Here is a 22,110-nt window from a genome sequence, read left to right as displayed (position 1 = left end):
TTTATGAGCAAATGGGCTAAATTTACCATTAGGGCTTATAATGATAAATTTCTCTTGGTCGAAGTTTGTTATTTTGTTGTTAGATTTAGGTTTTTGATGATATTATTCGAAATAATTTGGTGCATCTACGTGTATAGTACATGCTGGTAAAATCTTATGGCTAAGCATGAAACCTAGTATCAGAATTTTCGAATACCAAGAGGAATTTTCTTGGCAGGTTTTTTCCTAGTTTTCTTCTTTGTTATACTGAACTTCTGTAAAAGTTAAGGAAATTGCTTGAAATATATACTGAATTATGGAGCCTTTTGTAATAGAAATGCATGGATAGTACAGGTTGGACGGGAACAAATATGGATGATGATCGGATCTCAAACCTACCTCCTTTCATCATTCATCAAATTATGTCTAACAGGTACTCTTATCAAAGAGATGGAATCACTTGTGGGCATCATTCCCTATCTTTAATTTAAGTGAAACTGACTTGTTTCAGTCAGACTTGGAAATGAGATTGGCAAATAATGAAGAATATTGTGAACGTATAGCGAATTTTATGAAATTTATTGATTTTGCCTTGCTTCGATTTTGTGAGCATAAGGTTTCTATGAAGACATTTAGGCTATTTATAAGTCTTGTTGATGAAGGATTGCCTTGTTCTATTGACAAATGGATAAGATTGACAGTAGAGAAGGATGTGAAAGAGTTAGATATTACTATTAAAACAGATGATAAGAAGCTGTACATTTTGCCTCACATAGTCAATTCTGCTAATTATTAACAACTAATGGGTTCAAGTTTGAGAAGCCATCTGATACAATAAGGTTCTGTTTTCTCAAAAAATTAGAACTAGTTAGAGCCCACCCCACATAAGTGAACCAATGGTGGAGAAGCTTACTAGTGAATGTGTTTTTTATGGGAACCCCTCTCAAAATGAACCAACTAACAACCCAAAATACAAATTACAATGGAAGGCACAAACTGATAATAATCGACGTCGGTGTCGACATTTCAAGCCAAATCTCGTCAACGTCGGCGTCAACAACCTTCCCTATCACCCCAAAAATACCCCCTTCTTCCTTCCAACCAAAACCCACCTCACCCAATCCTCGTTAGCCTCGTCAATCGTCGACAAAAGCCAGCTGTTGTCGTCGCTTATTTTCTTGAATCTCGGTCGATTCACTCACCGGAAATAAACTCTGTCACCACCATTGCACTCACCGGCACCTTCTCTTCAAAATTCCCAACATCATGACCTTCAATTGTTCATCGATCATCATCTCAAATTCTAGGGTTTTGGTTGAATAGGGAAATTGTTAACTCGGCTCGGTGAAACTCCTGGATCTTGGTTAAACTGGTTAAATTAGCCAAGTCGGGTTGAGTTTTAAGACACTCATAATTATTATAAGTTTCCTATGTTAACCTCCACACCATTAATTAAAGGGGTGACAAGTGTCACGGCCAACCCAAGTTAAGAGGTCCTTCAGGCTCAATCCATGATGGGAGGTTTGGATCAAAGGGTACCCTAAGAATATGTTAAAAAGTTTCTAAAGTGCTCTAGAATATTCCTCACCCAAATAGATAGTAAAATAAGATTATGATTCTTATTTTGATATGATTTATCTTGACCATTCAATCTATTAAATTTGTATGGATCTAGACTATCATATCTATTTGTAAAGAATAATATTACATTAATAATTCTCTCTCATAAATTTTCTCTCACAATCCTGACGTGACAGTTCGTAATTGGTTATATCACAACTAGTCCAACATGGATCTCACTAATTAATTGTGAATTATTATATTAGAATTGTAAGAAAAAGTTTGTAAAAAAGAGTTATTAATATAATATTACCCCTTTATAAACTCTTATATTATAATGCTAACTAATGTTAGCATTGTATTATTATTGATACATAAAGTTTTCTCTCTTTCGATTTCTTTCGATTTTTTGGTTTTTTTGTTTGGGTGGCACGATTCTCTAAGGTCGTGACACAAAGTGAACCATTTTCGAAATGATAGGGTCGTGAAATTTTTCCAAAACTTTTTGGAATTTGTTAAAACATTTTTCTCTTTACAGAAACCTTGACAAGCCCCGAAAAAAACCCTCTTCAACTCATGGCTTTCAGGGCCTCATTTCGTTAGTCTTTGTGCACTCAAAACCCAATCTTTGAAAGGTAAAATGTTTCATCTTTATTCACTCCAAGAATGAGCTTTTATGTTCTTTTAAAAACCCCCCTGAACCAACTTCACTTGCCAAATTCTCGATCAGGTAACTTCACTCTAAATGAAGCTCTTTACTTTTTTTATTACAGGATTAATTCGCAACTCATTTCTCCAATTGTATCCTTCACGAAGAAGAAATTTGTTCAATATTACACAAGCAATTCATCAAAATGCTCAAAGACATAAAATCTGGAGACAACCCAGTTGAACATTTTTGATGAATTGCTTTGTAATATTAAAAGTGTTTCTCATGGTTTTGCCCTTTTTGGGGAGATTTTGAAGAAAGGTTTTAAGCCCAATTTCTCAAAAATAAGATTGTGGAGTCTAACAGATTTGTTTAAGAAAATGGTTGCTTTTGGATGTGTAAAACAGTGTTGCCATTAAGTTGCATGAAGAAATGGCTAGGGAAATGAAGAATCTGGTGTTATTTGTAGGACAAATATTGTTACTTATAATAGTTTTATTGATGGTCTTTGTAAGGATGGATTTTTGAGAAGGCCAGACTATTGTTTTTGGAAATGAAGAGTTTGGGAATTAGTCCAAATGCAATCACTTATAATACTCTATTCATGGTTTATATTGTCTGGGTGATTGGGAGAAGGGTAAAAATTTATTCTTTGCGATGATGGATCAAGGTGTGCGGCCTTGTGTGGTGATGTTTAGTGTGGTCATGGATGAGCTTTGCAAGAAAGGGAAATTGGACGAAGCAAATAGGTGGTTGGAACTGATGATCCAAACAGGTGCGGATCCTGACATTTATACTTACAACATTTTAATCAAGGGTATTGCTTTGCAGGTAGAATTGAGGATGCAAGAGAGTTGTTTGCTTCTATAACTGAAAAGGGGTATAAACTTGATGTTGTTTGCTACAATACTTCAATCAATGCGTATTGCAAGAATAAAAAATTCAATGAAGCTCATAGTCTTTATCAGGCATAGGCTTGAGAGGGAAGCTGCCTGCAGATATTCAGAATCTACCTGAATTAATGACTTTGTAGGTTTTCTCTCCATCCTTTTGTCTCTTGGCCGATACAAGGAAATAATAACAAAGTTATATTGACATATAAGTTTTAATCAATAGATCTGGCAGTATATTTTGACAGCTTAAAATTGCTAGATGTGTTCAATCTTCATCAGTATAGATAGGAACATACATTTGCAAAGAAAAAATGTAATAACAAATGATATTGTTTTGATTAATACATCTGCACCACAGAGATCTATCTCAAAACAAAGGTTTGTCAGGAACTCTTCCGCTGTCAATTGGGAATTTGACAAAGCTTGTGAACCTGTACTGTAAGATTAATTTTGAAAAAGCATCACTAACTTTCATGTACAACATATGATTTACCTATTGATCTTCCTTGCCTACCAGATTGCTAACCGACTGCAGCTTCCATGGCCTAATTCCAGACACATTAGGATCTCTAACACAACTGGTCAATTTGTAAGGATTTCAACTTCAGGATTCTTTTCTGTTTTTTTATCAGGTTCTTGTGGTCTCTTATTATTGGAAGGTTTGCCTTGCAAGGATTTCTAACATTTAGATCATTGCTGGTCCTGTTTGTGAAACTCTTCAATGACATTCTCTGCAGAAATCTTAATTCGAATAGCTTCAGTGGACCTATACCAGCTTCCATTGGCAATCTTACCAAACTTGTTTTGCTGGATTTGACTGATAACCAGCTCAATAAAACAATTCCAGTCTTTAATGAAACTTACCTGGATTGGATGGACTAGTTATTGCATTGCACTTGTATGTATAACACATTTTCCTTCATTTGCAAGTACTGTTTTCTGAAAACAACTAATCAACACCTTTTCTATTAAATTTGCAGTCATTTTGGAAGAAATCAGCTCACAGGACTACTCTTGCTTTCACTTTTCAGCTCAGAAATGAGATTGATGCATGTGTAAGTTCTTTTGGACTGGCTAGTGGCTACTTGATAAGTAGATGCAGTAGGTGTAAGTGTATCCTACAATCAACTTTTGTGTTTACGTCTGTACTTCAAACCAACTTACATCCAGTAGGACCCCTCAAAATGTCAATATGTTAGAAGCATTGGCTTTTATGTGTTACTATATCCCTAAAACATATGCCCCCCTTTTCAGTTTTGATAGAAGTCTAAGAAACAGGTAGGATTGTCATGATAAAGAGAAATAGGAATGAACATGATGGAGACACAAACCACAACGGACATAAGCTTTAATAATCGACAATGAGTGCAGAATAAAGTAGAGAATGCACTCAGAAAAAACTGTCATTGATAGATGAGATGAGAATTACTATTGTTTTAAGCAGGCTTTTTGACAACAACTTCACTGGTAGCATCCCCACTTCACTAGACAACCGCAAAACTTGCAGATCATGTGAGTGTTCCAAACATTCGCTCATAAGTTTCAATTTCTGTGGCCATAAACATTTGAATTTCAACGGGACTAGCTTCCCAAATATCATTACAATGCAAGTGGATTATGCAGAAAAGTTCACAACTTAAACTTCTAGTCTTACTTATGAGATATCAATGTAATACACTGTAAGTCATTATTGGTTTCTTCTTAAGAATATTTGCAACTTTCTTTCAGATATTTTCCTACAATCAATTGATTGGCCCTTTGCCTAACCTTACTGGCTTGAGCAACCTTAGCTATGTGTAAGTTAACAGAAGTTCATTATACATAATGTGGTGCTGAAAGGCCATTCATTATTGCCATCAATTCAGCATTTTGCTTCTCTTATTCATGTAATTTGGATAAATGTATTCTATTTCTACTAAAGTCCATTTGCATCCTCTTAAAAATATCTGATTCACAGGGACATGAGCAATAATAGCTTTGAAGTGTCAACTATTCCACCAAGGTTTTCAAGCTTGCAATCTTTGACAACTTTGTACATCTCTGTCTTCATTCACTCACTCACTCACTCACTCACTCACAGACACACAAACATAAAGCAAGCATCCATAGCATTCAAGCCTGGAATTCTTGATAATCATTGTCACATTCAACATCGCTAGTGAAAGGAATTTGGGATTCAACATTCAAGCTTGGAATGCTTAACAATCATTGTCATGTCCAATATTGACAGAGAAAGGAGTCTAACTATGTATTGTTAATCATTAAGTATATTTAAAGTGTCCCTTATGCTATTCAAATATAAGAGGGATATGATAACTGATTGAATAGTTTTATATATAATTTCTATTTCTTAAATAGAATATGAATCATATACTCTTTTGGTCATTACTTAAATTCAGCTGACTATTGTATTTCTTCTATCTATTGTCATGAACAGATGAAGTGTCTACCAAGAATACACTCATGAATAGATGATCATGGTGTAAAAGTGGTGCAATAATATTTCTTATCGGCATTAGGATAGGTATGTAATATATTGTCTATTATATATTTGTTTGTTGATTGTTGCCAATGAAACTTACGTGTGTTCATTATATTTGTTTTACATATTAATTATAAATTTCTGAAGTGGAAACTCATAACTGTAGTATATTCTATATGTTATGGCTAAACTTCAAATTTTTTGTTAGGGGTAAGTAGATAGATGGGAACAAAGTAGGAAGTAGCAAATAAAGAATGTCACATGAGATTATATAATGAGGCTCTTATTAGTATGGTAGTTTTAGATTGGGATGATAGCTGTTTTGGAATCTGGATGAGAAAAGAAAGTTACTAGATCAAACAATTAATAATGGATCTATTTTAGGAGTGTTGAGCCCTTGTGATTTATGGAAAAATAATTAATGATTTATGCAGACTGTCTTGTTTGATCTTAACGGCCATGAAGCGAGAGATCTTGGACAGTTTGTAAGAGAAGCAGCTTCATCTGGAAATAGAGTTCATAGCTACAAGGAAAGTTTAACCAGAATCTCGGGAGACATTCCATGGCATATGTTAGGTGTGTATCCCATTGATTAATTAATTAATTGTATAAATAGTTTAAAATTCAGAAAAAAAAGAAAAAAAAAAACAGTGTAAGATATTTTAAGTGTTTTTGCGAACATTAAATTATAAACCATAAACATACCAAATTTATATTATCAAAATTTTATCTATGAATTATTATAATGATTAATCTTATATCTAATAAGAAATGAAAAATTACATGTTTATATTATAAGGGAGAATTTCTTTTTAAAGGCATCTACAAAGTTAAGCAAAGAAGAAAAGAATGGATGGAAGGATATTTTGATCAAGCTCACAAGTCTTTAATTATTTGACTTATCCATATAGCAAATTAAACTGAAGCTATTTCTTGTTGCATAGCATAGCTAATATAGAATGAGTCAACCGGAAAGCATTGACAGTAAATTATGCATTGATGTATTCATGCAACGTTGTACTATAAAAAAACCCTTGTAAATTGATTTGATTCGTAAGAGCTTAAAAGGGATAGGGAAACCCCCGGCTCGGCCAGACCTCCCTAGGTTAGACCTACATAAACCAGCCCAAGCCCACGAGCCCAATAGAAACAGCCTGTAAAACATAGATTCTGCCATTCCACAAGAACATAGTCTTATGGAGAGCATCAGGCAAGGTTAGGCAAGCACAAAAGAAATCATAATAGTTTTTTAATTGAACAGTTAAAGTTAGCATAAATACTTTGCTTAAAAACCGTGAAGAATAAAGCAAAAAGCAAAAGTTGTTTTTCTTTTCTAATTAATTAAGTTCCAAGCTTATATATATACAATTTGGCTTCTCCAAATCCCATCCTTTCAAGAAGATTGGTTAGTTTCCTGTTATATATGTCCCTATTCTTGGTTAGTTTCCCGTTAAGAAGTATATAAACAAGAGAAGAAACAAGAAGAATTGGTGTAAGGATAATGATGAATCGCACAAGTCTTTCATTATTTAACACATCCAGGTAACAAATTAAATTGAAGCTAGTGCTGCTGATATGTCTATATATGGTTGAACTTATAATTAAATTATATATTGTGATACAAAATCTTTGTATTCTTTAACATTCAAACTTAAATTCATCGTTTTATTAGTTTTGCAAGAACCAATCTTTGTATTCTTCTCCTCTGTTAACTAAATATTTTTCCAGATCTAATTTTCATAGTAATCTACTCAGTATTTTCATAGTACTCAGTAGCTGAAGTTTCCATCTGGGTTTGTCGCAAGTTCTACGAAAAATTCATTATATTAACCAATTTAGCAGAAGAAAAAAGAAGAGAAGTTGTTTAAGTGTTTCACTCAAACTCAAAGTTAGTGCTTCATCTTCAAGATCGGTAAGTGGAACTTGTTGGTTTCTTCTTATATATGTACCAGCATGTGCTTTGTTTGGTAGCTAAGAAATTGTGGGAAAATGAAAAGACAGTACCTTGTTTTTGGACTATTTTCTGTATATTTCTTATCTAGAGCTGGATCAGAAATAATTTTTTTTATTTCATTTTATCTTTTTGTTGACTTTATGCTTTGTTATTTAAGAGTTAAATAAATAAAAATAACAGATTATTTAGTTTATTAAAATTAGTGTTAAATTAAAAACTGAATTTTAAAGTTTTTTGGTTAACAGAAAAATATATAAAGGGATTTATATTAATGGTATTTTAACATCTTCACACACTTTATTTATTATCACAGATTTAACATATCATTCTATTTATGTAAATAGACAAAGGAATCTCATATATTTTCAGTTCCTTGTTAAAAAAAAAGAGTTAACTACATTTTCCTGCCCAAAATATAGCTTAATGACACTTTCTCACCCTTACACTTTTAAAATACAAGTTATCACTAAAGCACAAATCCATTAGTAATTAACGTTGTAAGAAAGGACAAGATGATAAAGAAACAGTTATGAGTGAGGGCAGAATTATGACAACAACTTAAAAGTTAATTTCATCTTTCAATTTTTAATAAAAAATGTTAAAGTTAATTTTTTTTTTTTTTGGCCCTCACATTATTCTTTTTTGTTTTCCACTCTCTTCTTCCTTTCTTTCACTTCTTCTCTCTCTCTTCTAAAACTTCATTTTTTTCCCTTCAAGTGTCAACTCATTTCTTTATCCTCTTCTTATTCTTCTTATTCTTCCTTTCTTTTTTCTTCTCTCCTTCTCTCCATGGTTGCTTAGCCCTCGCGGTGGGTTTGAGTCTTTGCATGAGGGCCTCGTGGCAATTGAATTTTGCTGCCGTAAAGCCCTCACACGACAACAATCAAGATCGACAAATCTAACAGCAGCGGCAAGTTCAAGGAGATATCCACAAATGCCGCCCGTGGTGTTGGAGGATTGTTATAGTGATTGTGATTCGTCTTCATCAATGATTGACGTTGATGGAGATATTGCATTGTCTTCATGCAGGAAGTCGTTGCCATTTGTTATACTACAATCCAGAATCAAACAACTCACAAACACACACAAATCAACAAATCACACACAAGAACACCAAGATTTACCGTGGTTCATTTGCTCAAGGTTTGAGCTAGCTACGTCTACGCTGAGCTTCGGAAATGGGAGAGCTCATTGCACTAATATTAAGAAGGTATCAATGATTACAACTCTTACAAAAACTCACACAAGAATCTTTCTCTTCAACCTGAAACTACCCGTAACTTGAACCCTAGAGAGACTCAAACCCTGGAATCCTTAGACTAAGGGCAATTACACCCAACTCAGCTAAACCCCAAAACGACAGTGCTCTACTAACTCTCCAATGTAGTGCCGTTTCAAGCCTTCACTTCAACAATCTCCACCTTGAAGGCTTGAGACTCCTTCAGTACAGCAAGCTCATAACCAAGTCCCTCATAGCTCTTGCCACCCCTGCTTACTTCACAAACAATAAGTCCAAGCAGTGCTTGAACTTTGCAAGAGTGACAGTCTTTGTGCCCATGTCTACAGGACTGTCTTCGGTGGCAACCTTCTTTAAATCAATCACTCATTGAGTTACTAGATCTTTCACAAAATAAAAGCGAACATCTACGTGCTTTGTCCTTTCGTGATAAACTGAATTCTTACTTAATGAATTGTGCTTTGGCTGTTAGAGTAGATGATTACCTTCCCCTCAGTCAAACTTGCTTCATATAATATCCCTTGCAACCACAAGGCCTTTTTGAACACATCGGCAATGGTAATATACTCTGCTTCAGTCGATGAGAGGGCTACCACTAGGTGTAGCTAAGACTTCCAACTTATGCAATTTCTACTGAGGGTGAAATAATAAGATGTGGTTGATTTTCTTGAGTCTTTATCACCTGCAAAATCTGAATCTACAAAACCAACCAAATCAAGTGAAGCATGTCTTTTATAGAATTCTAACCCAACATCAAGTGAACTATTAATATACCTTAAAACCCACTTTAAAGCAGCCCAATGCTCACTACCAAGGTTAGCCATAAATCTGCTCAACATAGAAATAGCAAAAGATAAATATGGCATAGTGCTTATTGTAGCATATATCACAGATCCAAATATATTAGCATATGGGACAGATTCCATTCTTATTAATTCAGCTTTAGTTTTGGGGCATTGGGTTTTACTCAGCACAAAATGGTTGACTAGAGGCATAGAAACTAGTTTGGAATCGGCCATTCCAAACTTTGTTACCGGTTTCTTAAGGTATGAGCGTTGACTGATTTTTAGCTCACATTTTTTTTTTTTTTTTTTTTTTTTTTTTTTTTTTTTNGATCCAAATATATTAGCATATGGGACAGATTCCATTCTTATTAATTCAGCTTTAGTTTTGGGGCATTGGGTTTTACTCAGCACAAAATGGTTGACTAGAGGCATAGAAACTAGTTTGGAATCGGCCATTCCAAACTTTGTTACCGGTTTCTTAAGGTATGAGCGTTGACTGATTTTTAGCTCACATTTTTTTGTATCTTTGGTTATAGCCATTCCTAGGATTTTTTTAGCATTTCCTAAGTCTTTCATGTCAAATTCAGATTTGAGTTTATTCTTTAGTTCATGTATTCTAGACTTAGACTTACTAACTAGCAACATATCATCCACATATAGTAATAGATATATAGGCATCTTCTCATTTAAGGCAAAATAAAAGTAGCTATCATATCTACTTCTAGTAAACCTTATGCTCAAAATGAAAGTGTCAAACCTCTTGTACCACTGCCTAAGGGACTGTTTCAGCCCATGTAAGGATTTATGCAAAAGGCAAACATGGTTAGGCACCCTATAATCTACAAAACCAATTGGCTAGCACATATAAATTTCTTCTTCTAGGTCACCATGTAAGAAAGCAGTTGTCACATCCAATTGTTCTAGTTCTAGATTGTGGTGGGCAACAATAGAAAGCATTAGTCTAACGGTCTTATATTTTACTATAGGGAAAAGACTTCATTGAAGTATATTCATTTTCTTTGGGTATACCCCTTGGCAACTAACCTAGCTTTGTACCTAGGGGGATTAGTAGCTAAAATGTCATCTTGTACGTTAAACAATCACTTACAACTGGATCATTTTCTGGTCCTTTGGTTTGGGAACCAAGGACTAGGTCCTGTTTACCTCTAATGACCTCATTTCCTCTTCCATTGTTGCCTTCCACTCGTCCTTCTCCTTAGACCTCGTAGCTTCTTCATATGAGTCTGGTTATGATCTCTACATCTATGTACTTGCAAGCAAAGCAGTGTAAATTAGTTCTGCATATGAAAATCTAGCAGAAAGCCTTACCTCTCTTCTGGTTATGTCCCTTACAAGTTGGTAGTGCTGCAGTTCATCATGTTGGGGTTATGGTGTGTCTTCTACAGCTTCTTCATCTTCTTATTTAGGACCATTTGGTCGTGGTTCAGCTTCTGGAGGCTGTTGAGCTTTTGGTTGAGGTGGATCAGCCTGTTGTGCCATACGCTCCACCTCAATTTGTGTAATTTCAATGGAGTTAATGGGATTTTCAGAGATGTTGGGGCTGTCTACATCATGGTTAGTAGCTTTGCAAGGGAAAACCTTTTCATTAAATACAACATCCCTACTTACAATGATTTTAACCCTTGGTGATTCTCTATCTTATAGTCTATAGCCTTTGGTCCCTTCTTGGTACCCTAGAAATACACATTTAGTAGACCTAGGTTCTTGTTTCCCTCCTACTGTGTGTGCATCCATAGGTGGCTAAGATCAGGCTTCCTAACAGACCATATCTCTATGGGAGTAGATGGACTTCTATTTATTAAGTAGGTTGTCGTAGCCAAGGCAACCACCCCCCCCCCCCCCCTCCCCGAAAGTGTTTGGTAGTCCTGAGGTGAATAGCATGCATCTTACCTTTTCCAATAGGGTCCTATTCATCCTCTCAGCAATCATATTTTGTTGATGAGTTTTTCTTATTGTTTTGTGCCTTAGGATACCTTGCTAACTACAAAATTTGTCAAATTCAGCATTGCAAACTCTAGCCCATTGTCAGTCTTTCAGGCTTTTACTCTCTTGTTTAATTGGTTTTCTACAAGTAGTTTCCATTCTCTAAACCTAGATAGGGCTTGGTCCTTAGTTTTTGGAAGATAGAGCCACACTTTCCTACTATAATCATCTACAATAGATAGGAAATAGTTGTTGCCACAATGAGACCTGATCTTCTTAGGTCCCCACAGGTCAGAATAAAGATATTCTAGGCAGGTAATGGCTAAGTGAGTTCCCTTTGAGAAACTCACCCTATGTTGCTTACCTAAGACATAATTTTCACAGAATTCTAAGGTGGAAACAAAATCCTTACCAAACATTCCCTAGTTACTAAGAATGCTCATCCCTTTCTGACTCAGATGACCCATTCTGAGGTGCCAGTTTTTAGTCACAGATGGGTTAGTAGAGAATAAAGCAGTGTTAAAAAATTCAGAGCAGAAATCACCACATAAGATATAATGACCATTCCTTTTTTCTCCTTTCAGAAGTAAGTTTTGGTTTCTATACACATTCAGCCTCCCATTCTCAGCTCTGTAGCAACAATCAACTTCATCTAAGGTTCCTAATGAGATAAGATTCATTTTTAGTTTAAGGATAAACCTAACCTTAGTCAATTTTACTAGTTTCCCCCAACTAAGCCTTAGAGTTATATTGCCTATGCCTTTCACCTTACAAGCATCGTTGTTCCCCATAAAAAACAGTTTCATTTTCACAGGTTTCAAACTCCTGAAACCAGCCTCTATTTGGGCTTATGTGGAAGAAGCACCCTAAGTCTAATATCCACTCCTTAGCACAGTCTGATGTGGACACTGTAAGGATCTCAGGTTCTTCTATTAGGTTTTTTATGGAGGCTAGGTTACTCTCTATGTTGCCCTGTTTTTGTTTCTTAATCTATTCAAAACAGTTCTTTTTTAGTTGACCAAGTTTATTACGAAAAAAGCATTTTCTAGTTTCTTCCCTTTGTTTATTATTCCTTTTACCCCCTTTCTTGTTTCTAGACCCCTGATTGTAGTGATTTCCCTTTCCAAATTGGCTAGGTTTAGGGTTACCCCCCACAAACAGGTTGCTACCATTTCTTTTTTAGACCTTTAATTTTAACTCTCTAGCTTTAAGTCTTGCTACTATTAAGTCCAAGATAGGTACAGTGCCAGAGTACTATAGTGCATTCTTGATTACTTGGTAATCATTAGTCAATGAGTTCAATAATATCATAGCAAGGCTGGTCTCTCATAATTCTTGATCTGTGCCTTTCAGAATAAAGTCATTTTTAGAAATTCATCTAAGTTGTCCTCTATAGTTTTAGAGCTATCCATCTTATATGAAAAGAAAACACTTTTAAGGAATGCTAAATTTAGTGCAGATTGCAGAGCATACAAGGATTCGAGCTTACCCCACAATGCAAGAGGAGTTTCGATTCCGTCTACCTTCCTTAGTACGTTGTTTGAGAGATTCATCACGATCATGTTATATGCCTCATTGTCAATCTCCTTATTCTTTTTTAATTTCTCTTTAGACCACTTCTTGGGATCCTTTTCCAGTGCAAGACCAACCTTGCTTTGAGAGAGAAGTGCCTTCATCTTCTTCTTCCAACTACCGAAGTCGATCTTCCCATAATATTGGGTGATCTCTATTCGGGTTGTAGTATTTGTCATGGTGAGATGTTTTTAGGTTTGATTGAATGGATGTACAGACCTAAGAACAAAGAACTGTTCTTGGCTTGCCAAGATTTGATAAACCCTAGATTTTTCCCTAATTTGTCTAATTGACAATGATTCACTCAGATTTTTTTTATCTACGGACTCCTAATTAGAACGAGGACCACCAAAATTGAGAAAGTCGCAAATTTTTAACAACCCTAAAACCTTAGAAATCTTCCAGATCTAGTTTGAGACTCCGATAACCCAAATCTAGTCACCAATCGCTCTGATACCACTGTTATACTACAATCCAGAATCAAACAACTCACAAACACACACAAATCAATGAATTTCACACAAGATCACCAAGATTTACCGTGGTTCATTTGCTCAAGGTTTGAGCAAGCTATGTTCACATTGAGCTTCGGAAATGGGAGAGCTCACTACACTAATGTTAAGAATGTATCAACGATTACAACTCTTACAAGAACTCACACAAGAATCTTTCTCTTCAACCTGAAACTTCCTGTAACTTGAACCCTAGAAAGACTCAAACTCGGAATCCCTAGACTAAGAGCAATTACACCTTTATCGAATGACTAATGCCTAATCACTAAAGATCCTCACAAGTTACAACCAAATTTCTATACACAATCGCAAACCCTAGCAGAGAACAACTGATACAATAAGAGAAAAGCTTCGAAAGAGGAATTGTGTGAATCTGATTTTTGTCTCCTTTTATACCGTTGACTTATAGGTAGGATTTCAGCCATTGGTTGGATCAACGGTTAGGGTCCAAGTCAGCTAAACTCCAAAATGATAGCGCTCCACTAACTCTCCAATGTAGTGCCGTTTCAAGCCTTCACTTCAACACCATTTGATTTAAACTATCCACCGTGATGATGTTTATTTCAACAGTGATGATCTGCAGTGCACCACTTTATGTCTCTGCTAGTGGTGTTTGTTAATAGATTTTTTTTGTTTTTGTTTTTCTCTATTATGTGGGAAAAAAAAAATAGAAAAGATGAAATGGTCTTAATTTTATGAGTATGATGATGATGATGATGACATGATGTCTTAAAGATTGGTGGAAGATTGGTGTTTGGTTTGTAGATGTGTGTGATTTGCTTGATTAATGGAGGCTTTTTGAAGAATTTGAAAGATGGGAGAGACGGTGATAGATGGTTAATTGAGTCTATTGACTTGAGATATAATAATAAATAAATTTTTAATTCAAACAATTAAAGGTAGCTTTGTCTTTACATTGAATATTATTGTTTTTAACTGAAAACTGTTAAAGGAATCTAATGTTTGGGTGGTAATAGTCTTTTAAAAGTTTGAGGGTGGGATAGTGTCATTACACCATTGTTCGGGTGGGAAAAGAAAAAAAAAAGAATTTTATTTGTAGTTATCTTGATACGGCTTCACTCAATAACATCAATGCTAAAAATTCACAAAGAATTATAGCTACAAGAAAATAAATTATTTATTATATCTTTAGTAAAATTAATTCAATTTTCTCTTCTTGTCAGCTCTAAGGTTTTGACAAGATGTTTTGTACACTGACCCATTTAATTTTATCTAACAATTCATTTATTAATATTGGCTACACAATAAAAACATTTAATGTTATTATTCATTTTCTCGGCATCAATTCTTTTAGATTGCATCAATCCAGTAAGAGATAAAGGTTGAGATATGACAGAGGTTGCGGTGGAGTTTGCTATAGAAATCTTGAGTTCCCTTATTGTCCAAGAAGTCAAGTTGCTGGGAAACGCAAGGCCGAAGCTGAAGAAGAAGGAAGAAATAATGAAGGTGTCAAAACATGGGTAAAACAACTCAGGGAAGAAGCCTATCATATTGAAGATGTCCTAGATGAGTACATTTTGAAGAAGGCACAACTTTCTCATGGCAGTGGCTTTCTTGGTGTTCTTCGTAAAATAAGTCATTTCGTAAAGAAATTGAAATTGCACCACGAAGTTGCAACTGCTATCCAAGATATCAAATCGTCGCTTGATGATATCAAATGAAGAAGACAAAACTTCAACTTCAGAGATGAAGGATCAAGTAGTGGTACAGGAGGTGTTATACCACATGACTCTCGAGTTGGCTCCATTTTCATTGAAGAATTAAAGATTGTGGGCATTGAATCTTCTAAACATAAATTGATTGATTTATTGGTGAATGGAAAATCAAATCTCTCAGTGATTGCGATGGTGGGTGAAGGAGGATTAGGCAAGACCACTCTTGCTGGGAAAATTTATAATAATGATGTTGTGAAGAAGCATTTTGACTGTCGGACTTGGATCACAATTGGGAAAGAATACGTGAAGAAAGATCTATTAAAGACAATTAAACAAGAAGTTCACCATCAAACAGGGTACCCTTCAGTAGAGATAGAGGATACGGAAGAGACGAATTTGATGACTGCATTGAGAACGCTCTTGAAAGACAAGTGTTACATGGTTGTGTTTGATGACGTCTGGAAAGATGATTTCTGGGAAGATGTTAATTATGCTTTGCTTGATAATAAAAAAGGCAGTAGGGTAATGCTGACAACAAGATACATGACTATTGCTCATTCAGTTCCTTTTGTGAATGTCCATGAGCTTGAACATTTGCCTTCAAATAAGGCATGGGAACTATTTTGTAGAAAAGCGTTTGGCTTCAACATGTCTTGTCCAACGGAGCTGGAGAAATTGTCTCATGAAATCCTTGCAAAGTGTGGAGGTTTACCATTGGCAATTGTGGCTGTAGGTGGTATTTTGTCAAATAAGAACAAGGTTGTCTCTGAATGGCAAAAGTTACTTGGTGGTTTAGGCTCAAAGTTAGGGAGCGATCCCCATCTGAGAAGTTGCAACAGAGTTTTATCTGAAGGTTATTATGATCTCCCTCACCATTTGAAGTCATGCCTCTCGTACTTTGCCTTGTTTCCACAAGGCTTTGAAATTAAATTTGGGAAACTAATACGCCTATGGATAGTTGAGGGTTTTGTCCAGTATAGCAAACACTACTCGCTTGAACAAGTTGCAGAAGATTACTTGACAGAGCTAATTGACAGAAGTTTGGTTCAAGTTTCAAGGAGAAAGGTTTCGGGACGAGCTAGAACATGTAAAGTCCATGATCTAATGCATGAGATCCTTCTCAACAAGACTAAAGGATTGGGTTTCTATCGAGACCTAAGTGGAGAAAACTTGAGTCATAAAACTCGTCGTATTTCAGTAAATAGAGGTACTGATGTTGCTCTAGAAAGAATCAAGGATTCAAAGATTCATTCTATTTGTCTTTTCAATGTAGACAAACTTCCTCGGTCTTTCATGAGTACAGTTTTTGCCAGTTTCAAGTTTCTGAAAATACTTGATTTTGAAGATTGTCCTGTGGAACACCTTCCTGATGGAGTGGGAAAGCTCTTTCATTTGCACTACTTAAGTTTGAGGAGAACAAACATAAAAGAACTTCCCAAGTCTATAGGCATGCTTATAAACTTAGAAACTCTAGATTTGAAGTTCTCTTTTGTGGCTGAGCTGCCGGTTGAGATTAAGAATCTTAAAAAATTGCGTTGTCTAATTGTATATCATAGGTACGGATTCATTACCAAAATACATAAAGGTCTTGGGGTTTTAACAAACCTCAATAGCCTACAAGTTGTGGAAGCAAATTCTAAAGTTCTTGAAGAGCTTAAGCAGCTAAGGCTATTGAGGAGGTTGGACATTCAACTTGAAAATAGATTTTTGAAGAATCTGTTCCTTATTGTCAAAACTATGGAAAATCTTGAACGTTTGGCCATAACATCTAAATTTGAAGAAGAGATTCTTAATATATCATGTGTGGCCTCTCCTCCAGAATGTCTTCGAAGTTTGTTTTTAAAAGGGAATATTAAGAAGCTACCGTTCTGGATTTTTGAACTTAAAAAACTAATTAACATAGAATTGTTTTATACGGGAACAACTGATGATGATCCCATAAGTGCCCTTCAAGGCTTACCTAATTTATTGAGGCTCATTATCAATATGAGGTATTGTGATGAGAAATTGCATTTGAAAGAAGGTTGGTTTCCGAAGCTTGAAGCATTGTATCTTGAGAACTTTGGAGGATTAAAATGGATGATGATAGACAAAGGTTTCAATGCCTAATCTAAAAGAATTTAGGATTGGACCATGCCCACTTTTGAAGGAGGTTCCAATAGGAATTAAGCATCTAACATATCTTAAGAGACTTGTATTTATGATGATGTTGAAAGAGATTTATTGGCTGATGAAAGATGAGAACTGGGAGAAACTCACTAAACACATTCCAGAAGTATCGGTAAGTTATAAAGAGGCATTTGGAAAAGGTTTTTATTACAACACTAGATATTTTTCATCCCTGTCATGTGAAGATTTTGAGCAGCTTGTATTGAAGAGGCCAAGTGATAGGCAGTTTCATCCATGAAACAACAGGTATGATTTCGTAACAAATAAGACTTATTTGAAAAGCGTCTGTTTTATGTTAATTTCATTCAAGCTGTTTATTGATAGTGAGGAATGATTAGGGCGATAGATATGGAGTTATATTAATTTGTTTGGAAATATTTATTGCAGTTTGTAGACTACATAAATCTGGCAATATAAGACATATTTTTCAGCTTGATAAATCCACTTCATTGGCAATATTTCATGCAAGGAAATATAGTTTTTTTTTTTTGGTACATGTATCTAAAGTTATTTATGGTCATTCTCATTAAGGTGAGCATCTTGAAATTTTTAATGTGCAAGACAAAAAATAAGCTTCTAGTAGCAAACTCCATAGACCTTATAAGTAAAAGCCTGGGAATTCTCTAGTTAGGACTGTCCTTACATATGAAAAAACTAATTAGAATAGTGATTTTTTTAATTATAAATGAGGAAGGATATTGCATTAACAAATAGGAGAGAGATAACAAATATAAATTAATTTTATAAATACGCGATTTTTATCTTATTCCCATCTTCATCATTTATTTTGCTTTAATCAAAGGGACATAAACTTGTGTAAAAAAAAAAAAGAAAAAAGAAATAAAAAGGGTTATGGATCCGTCCCCACATATTTTGTTTGTTATGTGCTACTCATTAAGTTTATTTAAAATGTGACTTCTCTTATTCACATATAAGTGCTTAATGATAATGATCAAATACTTCTAAAATTTTATTTCTTAAATATCACATGAATCATGTACTCATTTTATTACTTAAATTTGATTAACCATTATATTTTTTCTTTATGTTACCATGAATATGTGAAGTGTCTGCTATTGTGAGAATACACTGATGAGTCATCTTCCAGAACTATCAACCACGATTATTGGGACATATTTACTATTAAATGATCAAGGTGTAATAATGGTGCAATGTTGTTTGTTATCGGTATGATGATCTGTATGTAATATAGTGTTTGTTATCGATATGATGATCAGGATGTAATTTATACATTGTGTACTATGTAATTGTTCTCCAAGTGTTACCTATGAAATTGATGTGTTTTTATTTAACTGGATTTATATATAATGAATTAATTAAACCATATAGCACAGTATTACAATTACAAATAAAATTTGTGAACTAAAATTTAAATATAATGTTTGTATTTGAAAATAAGAAAAATAATAATTTTAAAAATAATTAGTTGAATTAAAAATAATCACATAAAACAAACAAGCCTTTAAACATACGTTAAAACACTCAAAACAATTAATTAATTTATCCATTGAGAAAAAAAACTTGGCCATCCAACTCAGAACACAATAATTTTTAAAGAGCCAAATCTTCCCCAAAACCAATGGATGTTAATTGATTTTTTTTACTTGATACAATATATTTCCCATAAAGTCTAACATATCCCTAAACAAAAAAAAATAAAAAAAAAATAAAAAAATAAAAAATTTTGAGAAAGAAATATCAAATTAAAAATTAAAATAACACCTTTTAAAAGTATCATATTTAGTTTTCAAAAAATAAACTCATACCTTTATGTTCTTGTCATCAATGAACATCATATAGTATTTGAGGTGTCTAAGATTGGTCCCCATAATTAAATATATGTTACCTATTGGCAGGATAAGGATGCCAGGAGAATGAGATTCACTCCAGACAGGTTTGGAAGGATTTATCTACAGACAATCGCACTACACCTTGGATAGTGATGGCAATGCGCCGGGCCAGGACCGGGTACCCCTTGGCCCAAGCCCAAGCCTGACCTCATGACACAGGCCCAAGCTCGGCCCAAGCCCGCTACGGGTTTGATAGGCAAAGCCTAAACCCAGCTCGATGGGTTTTTTATAACCACAGGCCTGGCCTAAGCCCGCCTTTTTTAATAATGTCAAATTTGAAATTTATTAAATTTTAAATATTAATAAATTTCAAATTTTTTTTTATATTTTTAATTTTAGAAACAGTTTTTAAATATTAATTGAAGCTATTTCCACAAATAATTTAAGCAATAAGTGAGCAATTAAAATTCCATAATATTTGATTATACTAACTTTTGAGCTGTGCATAATATATTATGGTGAAATCCACTTTAGTTTAGGGAATGGGTATGGGTGTGTAGTTTAGTTTAGGAAATGGAATGAAAATTGAGGTTAGGGTTTGGGAAAAATGGATATATATATGTAGGATAATATTGTAATTAAATATATAGTATAAGGGTAAATTAGTAAAATGTACCCGAGGTCGGGCCTTAAAATCAAACCCAGGCCCAAGCCTAATCTCGCCAACCTCGGGTAAAGCTCGACCCTTTCGGGCAAGGCCGGGCCGGATACCCACAAATGTCGGGCCCATTGCCATCTCTAACCTTGGACCGTTTTGATATGGAATGGTACATGCATACCTTGGCGCTCTTTTATTACGTGGCTGGCCATAAAGCATAAATTGCTAACGCATGATAGAATGAAAGGATGGATGTGACCGGAGGAGCTTGTTTGTAAGCTGTGTAATGCCACCGCGGACTCGCATGAACATCTGTTTTTTGAAAGCTCCTATTCCCAAAAGGTGTGGAAATCAGCTCAATCTAAAGGTCATTTTAGGCCCCCTTCAAGAGGCTGGGATGAAATTATAAGTTGGTGCTCCACTAATTTCAAAGGCAAGAAAATTAAGGTTATTGTGTGCAAACTGCTTCTTGGTGATGTAGTGCATTATATTTGGCAAGAGCGCAATTTTCGTCTGTTAAAAAACGAGGGGAAGAGTAGTGATAACCTAGAAATTCAGATTTTTTTGGGAGGCAAGGATCCGTCTTCATTCTTTAAAATTTAAAGATAATATGAGAGTCCGTAAAGTCATGGTTGATTGGTGTTGATGCTGGATTTTGACACAAACTATTTGCATGTGCAAAGTGCTAAGCGGAGTTAGAAATTACACGTGAACTGGGAATGGAAATAAATAAATAAAAGAAGACGATTTTTAAAATGGTTTGGATGCTCAAAGCGAATCCTACATCCACTATCTTTTTTATAGAAGAAAGGTTACAATCAGGTCGCAAGAAGCAATCAGAAAAGAAATACAGAGAGGGAGAAAGAGTGTTTATATTATCCAAAGCTGAATCCGAATGAAGAGAGGAGAGTTCTCTATTTATAGTAACAGGTTCCTGATCTGTCAATGGGCAGGTACCATACAGTTCCTACCTTGCTTCCTATTGGCTGGCTGTGCGCTAGGTATCCTTAAATTGCGCAGGGATCGGGTAAGCAGATGACTCCCAACAATTCACTAGCCATACCCTTACCTGCCAAGTTGATTATAGCCTTACTCCTTCTGTCCTTGGACGATGTGGTAGCACGTGGATGACACAATGCTTTCCTGAACTCTGATTAACCTTTGTTGACGTGAATTTACGTCAACCTTGATTTTTTAGGCATAATAGAAGCCCCCGGTTCTTAAGGTTCAAGGCTTGAACTTTGAGAACTTCATGATTATGCCATGATTTGACTCGTTCTGAGGATCACTCACTCAAACTGTTGATGGAAACCGACCAAGGTAACGCAAAGCACACGACTTAACTTGACCAACGAACTGAATGGGGGTCGTGATGCAAAGGTTCGTGAGTTCCACAAGTGACCTGGTGTGATCATCCCCTAAAGGTTCAACGACCTGGGATCAGATCCTGCTTAGTGCTATACCAACGTGCTTGGAACTTTGTCCATCGTTTGTGACCTGAAAACACTTAAGAGTATTTTTGCCGAAAATCAGAAGTTGCTTTGCTTCGAGCCTAGTACACAGAGAAAAGTGTTTCACTCGAACAACCTCTTTAGATGTTATCCGTTGCACCTGACAGTTGGCCTGGTTAATAAAGTAAGATTTATCTTAAAGACGTGTCTTTGTGCAATAAGTGTCAGCTATGAGTATTAAATGCAAGCCATGCTAAAACTACATTCTCTTTTAAATCATTAAATGCGGATGAGGGCGCATTTAATGTGGTGAAGATAACCACGCCGACGTTTGGTATTTTCAACAGAGGGAAACGTCGATTGGTTTTTACGAAGCACGCATGTCACTTTTCACGAGGATTGGCAACACGTGGTTGCATCCAATGGTTGGGATCGCCCCCCACCCAAACGTCGCTTGCGAAGGAAACCAAGCGTCGCCTTTTTCCCTATAAAACCCTAAGCTTACCTCAAAACTTTCACAGAGTTTGAATCTTTAGAGAGAAGAACATAGTTTCTGCACTCAAGAAACAAGTTCATCCGTCTTCCAATTGATACGCACTCGTTGTTACGATAGAGCGCTCGTTCCTAGCAACTAGGAGGTAAGGAAAACTCTTCTCTTTCTTCCTTTCATTCCTGTTAAAAGCTTGGTTCTTTCACAACAATGGTGAGTTTGAATGCCTGGTAAACTTATTTGATGCACATTCTAGGGTGGTGTTAAAAAAGGAAACACCCTCAAGAA

The 22,110-nt window shown here is 35.3% G+C and overlaps 2 protein-coding genes across 2 annotated transcripts; both read left to right on the top strand.

Annotated features, from left to right (window-relative positions):
• Positions 1–2,848: 2,848 nt before the first annotated feature.
• On the top strand, positions 2,849–3,963 carry LOC116109391 (pentatricopeptide repeat-containing protein At3g22470, mitochondrial-like). Its single transcript, XM_031395613.1, has 3 exons — positions 2,849–3,019; positions 3,440–3,519; positions 3,714–3,963. Exons 1-3 carry the CDS (start codon positions 2,849–2,851, stop codon positions 3,961–3,963), a joined length of 501 nt encoding a protein of 166 aa, XP_031251473.1.
• Positions 3,964–14,917: 10,954 nt separating this feature from the next.
• Positions 14,918–17,352, top strand: LOC116109390 (disease resistance protein RPM1-like). The gene is made up of 2 exons (XM_031395612.1): positions 14,918–15,048; positions 15,273–17,352. Exons 1-2 carry the CDS (start codon positions 14,918–14,920, stop codon positions 17,350–17,352), a joined length of 2,211 nt encoding a protein of 736 aa, XP_031251472.1.
• The last annotated feature ends 4,758 nt before the right edge of the window (positions 17,353–22,110 follow it).

This window comes from Pistacia vera, unplaced genomic scaffold (assembly GCF_008641045.1).
Source record: "Pistacia vera cultivar Batoury unplaced genomic scaffold, PisVer_v2 Contig579, whole genome shotgun sequence".
In the NCBI taxonomy this organism is placed as follows: domain Eukaryota; kingdom Viridiplantae; phylum Streptophyta; class Magnoliopsida; order Sapindales; family Anacardiaceae; genus Pistacia; species Pistacia vera.
This window is presented reverse-complemented; position numbering and strand designations above follow the sequence as displayed.